The following is an 11,810-nucleotide window of genomic DNA, read 5'->3' as shown; positions in this document are numbered from 1 at the left end:
AAAATAAGTGTTACAGTTTTCATGCCATGCACTTTATTTAAATTTTGTGCATGTGAAATAGACGTACATACAGCAACTATGTAGCAGTTTTCATAATTTTTCTTTTACGCAATGTCAGGTTGTTAAGAGACTTGTTTAATTCTTTATGTTTAACTATGTATTACTAAACCGAACATACCCTGAGACAGACGGGATGTCAACCGTCAAGGTTAATGTCAACCATTAAAATATTATCTGTTAAAATATAAGTTTGTATTTGGGTTTCAATAAATGATTATAAAGCTTATCCAATTATTAAAATATCCTAGTATATGTGGATACATTAATTTTAAACATGGCACAGTCACACATACATGGACCTGTAAAATTGCCTCCAGATTTCGACTTACAGGGGCAGAATGCGGCTACCACATGGAAGTTTTGGAAAATCTCATTTGAAGATTATCTTGTAGCCACAGGGAAAGATCAGTCTGCCGATAATATAAAGCTGGCAATCCTCAGAAATATAATAGGAGCCGAGTCCGCTAGAATAATGTGCACAATTGCAATCCCCGATGGAACTGCTGAGCCCTACAAATACATGATGGAACAGCTAGAGGTATATGTTAATCCAAGAGCCAATGAAGTGTTTGAAAGATACAAGTTTTTAACCAGAAACCAAAAAGAGGGCGAATCTTTTGAGCATTACCTCACTGAAGTAAAGCACCTGGTAAAATCTTGTAATTTTAATGTAACAGACCCAGATGAAACAACTGAGGAGAAAGCTCTAAGAGACAGAATTGTCATGGGCATTTGTGATACAGTCACAAGAGAAGCTCTACTAAGAATCGACAAGCTAAAGTTAAACAAAGCCATAGAAATTTGCCGTGCAAGTGAAATCAGTAAGAACCAGAACAAAATGTTTGCAGAAGAGAGCATCGCAGAAATTCATGCTATCAAGAGGATTCCCAAGGATAAACATACAAGCAGAAAACGGCAAGACAAATTTAAATGTAGGCGCTGTCAAACAATGCATGGGCCAAGGAAGTGTCCAGCGTTTGGAAAATCATGTTCACGGTGTGGAATCTTGAACCACTTTGCAGTTGCTTGTAGAGTAAGAAATGTAGAGAATGTGGACAACCAAGAGAAATCCGACAGTGATAGTGATAGTAGTTCTAGTTTAGTGATAAATAATGTTAATGTTTCAGATCAGTTACGGGACCTTTGGGATGAGATTGTTGAAGTAGAGAATTCCAAATTTAAAGTAAAGCTAGACACAGGGGCTGACATTTCAGTAATACCAAACAAAATTTTTAAAAGGATTAACAAGCAGTTTAAGGTATGTAAAAATAAATTTATTGTAAAGGGTTTTGAAGGAACTCAGGCAAAAACTATTGGTATTGTAAGCCTTCATTGTAAGTATAAGAACAAAAATATATATGAAAACTTTGTAATTGTTGAAGGAGCTAACAAAATTTTGCTAGGTGGGCAGGCTTGTGTTGATCTTGGTCTTTTAAAACGAATAAACAGGGTAAATATTAAAAAACGTAACAACAATGTTGAGAAAGATCAATTCATAGCAGATCATCATGAAATATTTTCTGGCTATGGAAGATTTGAAGGGAAATTTAAGATAACTACTACAAAAAATTTCGAAGCAGTCAGTTATCCACCTACAAAGGTTCCATTCGCCATAAAAGATGCTCTAAAAAACGAGCTTGAGAGGCTAGTGCAGAGGAAAGCCATAGTAAAAGTGGATGAGATAGACCCTCGTGCTAGCATAAACCGTATAGTAATTGTTGAAAAAAGTAATGGTACATTGAGATTATGTCTAGATCCACAAAACCTTAATGGTCAAATTATACGAAAACCACAACCAGTCAAGACCATTGAAGAAGTGTGCTCCAATATGATTGGGAAAAAAATATTCACTGTATTTGATTTGGCTGAAGGGTACTATAATATTTGTGTGCTTACTTACTTTTGTTTCGATTAATTGGGTAATTATAGGATGAAATAAAATTAATAAAACACATGGTTCAAATTGACATCTGAGAGGGGTGCTCCCTCCTCTTCTCTTTTTTTCACTTTATTGAATAGGCAATTTCTAGCGAATGCCAGCCATCTAAATGATGTCATCATGACATCTCCCTTCCTAAGATAATAATTCAACATTCGCTGGAAAAGAACATGTCAAGAACTTAGAAGCTATTACAATAATAAACATGTAGACCCATACACATATATACACACATATACAGATAAACAGCTTATACACTATGATTAAAGTTTAGCAGAAAGTTAATTACCAAATTATAAAATCATAAAATACATTGCTTACACATTATAAATTAGGTCGAACAGGAGGTCTAACAATTCGCCCAGATCTTGTTCTACAAGATGTATGCTCAGAGATTACAGTTGAATTATTTATTTCATGATCTGATAAATCTGTATCACATCTGGAAGAGTGATTAGAACTTACACTTGAATTTAATGAATTTTCAACAGTGTCGCGTATGTGTGTGCTATTTGCAGAAGGTGCATTATCATATTGAAACTGATTGTAACTACATGAAGCTTCACCTGAATTTACATTTTTCAACTCTACTTTTATTAGGTGAGCTCTATTTCTTACTACAACATTATTAGTTCCACATAATCTTATTTTATATGATCTCGGATTAGACAGTTTTTCAACTACTATACCATCTAGCCATTTTTCTTTGTTAGATTCATTAAAATTTTTTACTTTAACTTGATCATTAATTTTTAATACAGGCAATTCTTTAGTATTTTTATCATAGTACTTTTTATATTGATTTTGCCTTTGTGTTAATTCCTTCCGTACATTGTTTTTTACCACTTGTGGTCTCAAATTTGATTTTAATACAGGAAAAGTTGTTCTAACTTTGCGACTATATAGCAATTCAGCAGGACTTGGAACTTTATCTGATATTGGTGTATTCATTAAATCTAATATGCACAAATAAGGATCTTTATTAGATTTGAATGCCTTTTTTAACATTGACTTTGCAGTTTGTACAAATCTTTCTACCTGACCATTGGATTGAGGAAAATGGGGACTAGATGTTTTATGAGAAAACCCCCATTCTGCAGCAAAACGACTGAACTCCATAGAAGAAAAGCAAGGCCCGTTATCAGAAAACACAACTGTAGGGATTCCATGTCTGCAAAAAATTTGTTTTAAGAACTGTATTACTCTATTACTAGTTTGTGACGTTAAAGCAGACATTTCCACGAATTTTGAATAATAGTCAACCACTAAAATATAATTTTGTGAATTAAAAACAAATAAATCAATTCCGACTTTATCCCAAGGGAGGTCAGGAATGGTGTGAGGCAGTAAAGGTTCTCTCTGATTACATTTTCTCTCTGATAGGCAAATATTGCAACATTTCACAACATTTTCTATATCTCTTGACATTCCTGGCCAAAAAAAATATTGCCTAGCTAATAATTTTGTTTTCTGTATTCCTTGGTGTGACATATGTAATTTATCCAGGGTTTCTTCCCTTAGATGTTTAGGTACAAGCAATTTATTATTTTTTACAATTATACCTTGAACTACACTTAGTTCATCTTTAAATGGCAAATATTTTTGAAATTCTTGATTTATGTATTTACTATCAGGGAATCCTTCTGTAATTAATTTCATGAGTTGTATTAAATGAGGGTCTTCTGCAGTTTGTTTTTGAAACTCTCTAATTTTACAATTTGAAATTGGGAAACTCTCTGTAATGCTTAGAAGCTGTGATTCAATTTCACTGAATTTATTTTCAAATATTTCATCATATGATTTTGGAAAAGCCCTACTTAAGGCATCAGCAAAAAACATATCCTTACCTTTCTTATAAACAATAGTAAAACTATATGGTTGTAACATGACAAGCATTCTTTGAAGTCTAGCTGGAGCATCCACTAGAGGTTTGTTAAAAACTCCAACAAGAGGCTTGTGATCCGTCTCGATTGTCACATCAACACGACCAAAAATATACTGGTAAAACTTCAAACAAGCATTAACAATAGACAACATCTCTTTTTCAATTACTGCATAATTTTTCTGAGTTGGTGTAAAAGCCTTCGAGGCATATGCCACAGGTTTATTATTTTGTAGTAAAACAGAACCACATCCAAACTGACTGGCATCTGTTGAAATCACTACAGGACATTTTACTGAATAAAACTGTAGGATAGGTGCTTCAACTAACAGCTTTTTTAATTTCTGAAAAGCAGTTTCCTGTTGGTTTTCCCAATGAAAAGAAATATTTTTTCTTGTCAGAAGTCTTAATGGCTCTGTAAGCTCAGAAAAGTTAGGTATGAAACGACATAAATAATTTACAACACCTAAGAATCGTTGTACATCTTTTGCAGATCTTGGTCTTTGCATCTTAGTAACAGCTTCAATTTTTTTTCTCATCAGGTTCCAGACCCTTTTTAGAAATATTATATCCCATATAATTTACAGAAGCTAACCCGAACTTGCATTTATCTCTATTAAATTTTATATTATTTTTTCTAGCAATATCTAAAACCTGTTTTAATTTTTTATTGTGACCCTCAAGAGTATCAGAATATATTAATAAATTATCAAAATATAACCCTATTTCTACATTTTCAAATAATTGCTGCATTTTCTTTTGAAAAACCTCAGGAGCTGAAGCTATGCCATTTGGCATTCTTAAAAAACGATATCGACCAAATGGGGTATTAAATGTGCATAGTTTACTGCTGTTATGATCTAACTGGATATGCCAAAATCCGTTGCTAAGATCCAAGACAGAAAAATGACAAGAACCTTTTAGTCGACTAGAAATATCATCAAGTGTAGGGATATAAAAATGCTCACGCTTAATAGCATTGTTAAGATCTTTAGGATCCACACAAATTCTTATATCATTATTAGCTTTTTTATTAACTATTACAAGAGAATTTACCCAATCCGTTGGTTCTGTCACTTTTCTAATTATCTCAAGTCTTTCCAGCTCCTTCAGTTTCTCCATCAGTTTGTCATGCATTGCAAATGGTACCTTTCTAGGTGGATGGACTCTGGGGGCTACTTTCTCATCAATTTTTATGGTATGTTTACCTTTCAAACATCCTACACCCCTAAAAGCATCATCATATTCATGAATTATTTGACTAATACTCTCAATATCATTGTGTAAATTATCATTTATTACATTAATATTATTTTTCTGAATTAAATTTAACATTATACAGGCATCAAGGCCAAGTATTGCATCATTATGTGTTTTAACAATATAAAATTTCAATTTAGCTATATTTTCTTTATTTTTGCATTGCCTGACTTTTAAATATACACTTCCTACTGTATTTATTATTTTTTCATTATAATCAGTAATTTTATTGGTGCTACTAGTAAGTTCAGAAGTTTGAATATTTAATTTTTTAAAATAAGTGTATGGCAAAACACAACAGTCTGCTCCTGAGTCTAATCTAAAAGATACAATTATTTTATTATTTATAAAACAGTCTTCATACCACTTTTCTGAAGACTTTTCATTTATATTATTTAGAAAAAACTGATCTGGCGAAAAATCAGAATCTGAATCGGTATCACTTTGATGGACATTTACATTATGGACTCTGTTTCTATAACTATTAGCATTACAAACTTTTGCAAAATGGTTAAACTTATTACAAATTTTACACCGTAATCCATAAGCCGGACACTTGTTTAAACTATGATTAGAACCACACTTATAACAGTTTTTTATAAAATTGTTACTTATCTTTTGATTTCCTGACGTCTGGGGATGATTTCGGTAAGACTGACCAGGATCAGCTGTATACTGAGGAGCAGATTTCGGCTGCTGGTTTCTATTTGATTGATGTTTTTTCTGTTTTTGTATTTCTAGAACTTCTAATGATTGACTACTATTGGCCCCACTAATAACGCTCAACTGTCTTGCTGCCACCTCAGCAGCTCTGCATATTTCTAATCCTCGGCTCAGTGTTAAACCTTGTTCTCGTAACAATCTATCCTTTAACGAAACATCCGAGATTCCAAGGATTAGACGATCACGTATTAAACTGTCAGTTAGAGTGTCGAATTCACAGGTACTTGCAAGCTGTCTCAGTTCTGTTACATATGAGTCATATGTCTCTAACCCCATCTTGTCTCGAGTAAAAAATAAGTATCGCTCATATGTGACATTTTTTGAGGGTGTAAAGTACTCTTTAAACTTTTTTAGAATAGCTTTACAAGACGTTTTCTTTTCATCTGAAGACCACTCGAAATTGTTATAAATACGAAGAGCCCGATCTCCAACTCGATTCAACAGTACGCTGCCTTGCAAACTATCGGTCTCTTCATTAAGCTTGCTGGCTTCCAAAAATATATTAAATTTTTGTTCGAAAAAACTCCAATTATCTCTCATATTACCATCAAAACACAGTTCTGTTACTGGAACAATGTGGTCGTTCATTTTGGAGGTTAAGTCAAATTTACAAAGTATTATTATTTATCAATTCTCCTTAGGGTGCGAAGACAACGAAATATGACTGCGCCATATAATATTTGTGTGCTTACTTACTTTTGTTTCGATTAATTGGGTAATTATAGGATGAAATAAAATTAATAAAACACATGGTTCAAATTGACATCTGAGAGGGGTGCTCCCTCCTCTTCTCTTTTTTTCACTTTATTGAATAGGCAATTTCTAGCGAATGCCAGCCATCTAAATGATGTCATCATGACAGGTACCACCACTTAGAATTAGATGAGAACTCCACTTGGAAATGTAGTTTTGCTACACCTTTTGGTATCTACAGATATGTGGTTCTGCCTTATGGGCTTTCAAACTCCCAAGACTTATTCCAGGAACAAGTTGAAAGAAATTTTGGAGACTTAGAAAATGTTCAGATCTTACATGACGACATGATAGTAGTTGGCCGAGATAAAGAGGAACATGATAAAGCAGTTGCACAAGTGATAAAAAGAGCCAAAGAAACCGGTGCCAAATTCAATAAAGAAAAATTTCAATACTGCCAGAGGCAAGTAAAATTTATGGGACAAGTATTCTTAGAGAAAGGTATGGAAATAGACCCAGATAGGGTTGAATCTCTTTGTAAATTGGAAAGACCAAAAGACAAAACTGAACTTCAAAGAATAATTGGAAGCTTTAATTATGTTAGAAAATACATCTCGAACATGGCAGAGCATATTAAACCTTTACGTGAACTTTTAAAATCTGACGTAGAATTTAAATGGCTCCCATTACAACAAAAGTGTTTTGAAAACTTAAAAGAAATAATTACTAAATCTCCTGCATTAACGCCATTTGACCCAAAGAGGAAGATTATACTACAATGTGATGCCTCCAAGAATGGATTAGGTTGCTGTATGTTCCAAGAACATGAGAATAAAATTTTAAAACTGGTAGCTTGCGCTTCTCGAAATATGAATGATCACAAAGTGAACTACAGCCAAACAGAGAAAGAACTTTTATCAATTCATTATGGCACCCAAAAGTTCCATGATTTCATTTATAAATCTATTGTTGATGTACAGACAGACCATAAACCAATTATATCTATTATGGCAAAACCTATATGTAAAATTGGATCTGTGAGATTACAACGATTAAGGTTGAAACTTCTGAAGTATTCCTTGAATACATTATATGTTTCAGGTAAAAATATCCATTTCGCAGACATGTTGTCACGTGCTAGTTTAAAAGTGCAGGAAAATGACCCTGAAATGATTGAAATGGTACATTCTGTGAGCAAACATCTACCAATGAGTATTGAGAAACGATCTGAATTAAGAGAATTCACGAGTAAGGATGAAACACTTTCAAAAATTTTTGACTACTACTTCAATGGATGGCCAAAAGAGAATATGCTACCAGCAAATTGCAGACCATACTATAAGCTAAAAGATAGCATCTTCGTTGAAGCTGGTATAGTCTTCCTTGAGGACAAAATTATAGTTCCTACAGCTCTGAGAAATAATTACATGACAATAATGCAAAAAGGACACCTAGGTATAAGCAAAACCAGAAATAAGGCAAGAAAAATATTTTATTGGCCCCACCTTAACGACAACATCACAACATTCATAAAAGAATGTAGGACATGTGAAAAGTACTTACCCAAGAATTTCAAGGAACCCATGTTACCTCATTCTGTACCTAAGTTACGATTTAATAAAGTTGCCTCTGATATAGTGGAGTTCGGAGCTAAATACTATCTTGTAACTGTAGACTATCTTTCCCATTGGATAGATCTTGCCATTTTAAAAGATAAGACTTCAAATTCTGTAATCAGTGCATTCCAAGATCTGTTCAGTAAATTTGGATACCCACAGTTTTTAATTGCTGACAACTTACCCTTTGTGTCACAGAAATGTTTGAATTATTACCGTGAAAAAGATATAACTATTGCAACATGTACTCCAGAGTGGCACCAAAGTAATGGTCTTGCAGAAAAGGCGGTCAGCATCTCAAAACAAATATTAAGGAAAAGTGTAGAAACAAACACTGATTTTCGTGAATCTGTAATGGAATATAACAATACAGGAATAATTGCACTGCATGCCTCTCCGGCCCAGATTCTTCAAAGCAGGACTTTACGGACTCAACTACCCATAACTAGTAAACAATTAGAACCTCAGATACAGAAAACAACATATGGATTGCTGTGCAAACAACAAGGAAAGGTGAAAATACATTATGATAAAACGGCACGTAAAGCAGTAACTGAGTTTAAAAAGGGTGATAAGGTAGTAGTGAAAAGTAGAAGGGATGAAATATGGCACAAAGCAGTGGTTATTGAAAAAGCTAAGGAACCAAGATCATACTGGGTCAGAAAAGAGTATAACAATAGAATAGTTAGGCGTAATACAAACCAAATGAAACAATCGATAACAAAATCCCAAGCTAGTGAGCTGCTACTAGAACCTGAGTTTTACCCTGACTTAGCTCAAGCCGATAATCTATATGCCCAAAAGCAAAACATTGTCGTAAGACATAAACAAAATAATTTACATAAACAGAACAATGTAAACACACATCCAAATGGCAGTGACATAACAAAAAATAAACAGAATCATGACCACCATCACGATCCTCACAGTACTGCCAACTTAGGAATTATTAAGCCCCCAAAAACATCTATTAATACTTCAAACAATCTTAGCCCCAAAAGGACTGTAACGATGAGTTACTACTATCGTTACTAAAATGTTATTCCGATGGGAACTAGGTATGCAACCAACTTTACAAGCACTCGTATTAGAGGTTGCAGTTGATAGACGATAAAGTTGGTAATATCTGGTAGATTAGAGTCTAGCAGTTGGCAATGACGATATCCGGCAGGGGTGTATGTCATATCGGCCATAGCGGCTGGCACTTCACTTGAATTTTCGTTCTTGTCCGATCAAGAAGTCCTCCGGTGGCCATTGTAAGAATTTACCTTTTGGTTGAAATAAGTTATAAGAAGATTAATTTACGTTGGAGGAAGTTTTTATTTTTTTGTTTGGGGTTGTGAAGAGTTTTTGGTTCCAATATTTTTTGAAGAAAACAATGGGTATGTATGAAAAAAAATATCACTTAACTATGGTTTGCCATTTCTTTTTCATGCTAAGAAAAAATAACCATCTAAATTATTTTTAATACCATATTTAGATCATATGAAAAGCATTGCTATTCTTTAATTATCACTTTTTCAATACTTCTAATATACACTCACAGGAAAAAATATTCTTAGAACTACATTTTCACTCTCAAATAAATTGAAAATCAATGATAATTTTCATTCTATCATGTATTTAACTCCATATAGTAATCTTTGATTACAAGATCCACATTTTTTTTGTCCAAATACTTCCTTATATTCGTTTAAAAAGGCTTTTTCCAGTCAAGAAGAATCAAGGTCAATGAAAACATATACATCAAACCTCACTTTTTCCGTAGTTTTTTCTCTGTCAAGTTCTGATAAGGTGAAACACCTTTTTATAGAGGCCCTGTTTCTTAGATACTTAAGGAAAACCAGCTAATAGAAGGTTTTCTGTTCTTTTAGCCACTGGAGGGAGACTATAACAAAATTTAAGTCACATTTGGATGCTTCATTTATTTATGGAATAAACAATCATTTTGGTATTATTTTGGGTTTGGATTGGAAGAGTTTTGGATGTTTTTTTTTTCTCGTTTCTGGAATAGACACTAAGTTCTATCGACACTAGCAAGTACCTCCTCGTCAATACTCTGTGTTGCTGTTCCTTACCTCCCGAGGATTGGGAAGATCGGAGGATACGTACCTGGCTCTCTCATCATCAACCTCACCAGGATTTTGGAGAAGCCACAGGCCTACTTTTGTAGAAACGCCAGGTTTTTATAATAAAATTTGAATTTTCAATCCTTTTAAATAATAGTTTTCAATTTTCAATTTTTTTCAATAACTCAAATACATAACCTTAATAATAATATAAATTCACCTTCTTAAACCCTATTATCTTTATAATATTCAATAATTTTTTTTTTGTCAACGAATTTTATATTTCATTTTCATGATTGTATCAGGTATTTAAAATAATCTCAGGATTGTAAACTATCTGGGACGATACTGTGCACACTATCGAAGGGTTTATTTCCTACTCAATAATATCTATTCCATTCACCAGATATTGTCAGGTTGTCACTTCCGATCAGATACGGGATTGTCAGCCAATCTTGTATTCTACAGTAATAATTAGTTTGTACATGCATATTTAGATCAAATCACTTCCTTAGTAGAATAAATTCATTACATATATTAGTTTTTTCATACTGTAAAACCTGCATTATCGACAGGAGTGTACTACCATAGTACGTCGGATATTTAGCTAGTGTATAAAATTGTATATAGGGTTTATAGGTATTTTTTTTTATTAAATGTGGTTGTACATACTTATATGTTTTATTATCCTATCATTTTAATAGTATCTATTAATAGTATTAGTTAGGTACAGCAATATAGGTCACGTGGAGAAGAATTTATTCAATTCTTCCCTGGCGCTCAACACTACTTCTGAATATCTTCTTGGTCAATAGTTCTCTTCTTGTCATTACTCCTTATATTAATTTATTTTCTTTATCATTCAAGTATTTCAGTAGGTACCGTCTTACTAGGGCGTGCAAATACGGCCTGATCCTTCCCTGAGCCCTACTGTTTAGTCTCTTCAATTTCCAGCTAGCCTATTTCTGTAAAACTTTAGTCATTTATTAAGCTACCCCATTCAAACAGATTAATCATACGTTACAATTGGCGCTCGCCAACGTGGAGCCCGACTTTCAGTAAGACAGTACCTTTCTTTATTTTGTTGCTTATTGTAAATTTTTCTAGTAAGTATCTTTCTGGTCTATTGTTGTATATTTTGTAATTATATAGAGATACATTTTTGATTCCTTTTGTACGTTATTTGGAAAATACACTAGTGCACTTATATTGCTGTATTGGTACTATTTTAATTTATTTAAAATAATAATTGTAAATCGTGAGTAGGATAATATTTGAACAGGTGTATTGGTTGACATTTCGGTCTGGTCGGTTTGGTGATACCTGGATATTTATTTTGAAAAATTTTGAATGATTTATTTTTTTTGATATCTAGGTACATTACTACTTTTGATTTAGGTTCAGCCACAATATACTACAGTTAGCTAAATTTTTGCTTACCATACCTATATATAATTTATAAAGTTTTCATTTTTTTATATACATTTTCGTTTAAACATTTACTTAAATTATTTTAAATATCTACCCCAAATATATATCTCGGTTATATTTGGTTTGTCGGTTTGTTA

The 11,810-nt window shown here is 33.0% G+C and overlaps 1 protein-coding gene and 1 long non-coding RNA gene across 2 annotated transcripts; one reads left to right on the top strand and one right to left on the bottom strand.

The window, feature by feature from the left end:
- Positions 1–1,942: 1,942 nt before the first annotated feature.
- LOC126892728 (uncharacterized) lies at positions 1,943–6,727 on the bottom strand. The gene is made up of 2 exons (XM_050662366.1): positions 4,938–6,727; positions 1,943–2,157 (listed from the first exon to the last, which is right to left on the bottom strand). Exons 1-2 carry the CDS (start codon positions 6,450–6,452, stop codon positions 2,002–2,004), a joined length of 1,671 nt encoding a protein of 556 aa, XP_050518323.1. The 5' UTR covers positions 6,453–6,727; the 3' UTR covers positions 1,943–2,001.
- A 2,454-nt stretch (positions 6,728–9,181) lies between these two features.
- LOC126892729 (uncharacterized) lies at positions 9,182–10,913 on the top strand. The gene is made up of 2 exons (XR_007700984.1): positions 9,182–9,555; positions 10,048–10,913. It is a non-coding gene; the product is annotated as an uncharacterized LOC126892729 (long non-coding RNA).
- The last annotated feature ends 897 nt before the right edge of the window (positions 10,914–11,810 follow it).

Source organism: Diabrotica virgifera, chromosome 9, assembly GCF_917563875.1.
Source record: "Diabrotica virgifera virgifera chromosome 9, PGI_DIABVI_V3a".
Classification (NCBI taxonomy): Eukaryota; Metazoa; Arthropoda; class Insecta; order Coleoptera; family Chrysomelidae; genus Diabrotica; species Diabrotica virgifera.
This window is presented reverse-complemented; position numbering and strand designations above follow the sequence as displayed.

Excerpts from the sequence above, each read along its gene's own strand:
- LOC126892728 (XM_050662366.1), bottom strand. The coding sequence starts at position 6,452 with ATGAACGACCACATTGTTCCAGTAACAGAACTGTGTTTTGATGGTAAT. Across the intron at positions 2,158-4,937 it reads TGACAGAACCAACGGATTGG|CGAATGTTGAATTATTATCT; the intron begins GTAAATTCTCTT and ends GTTCTTTTCCAG.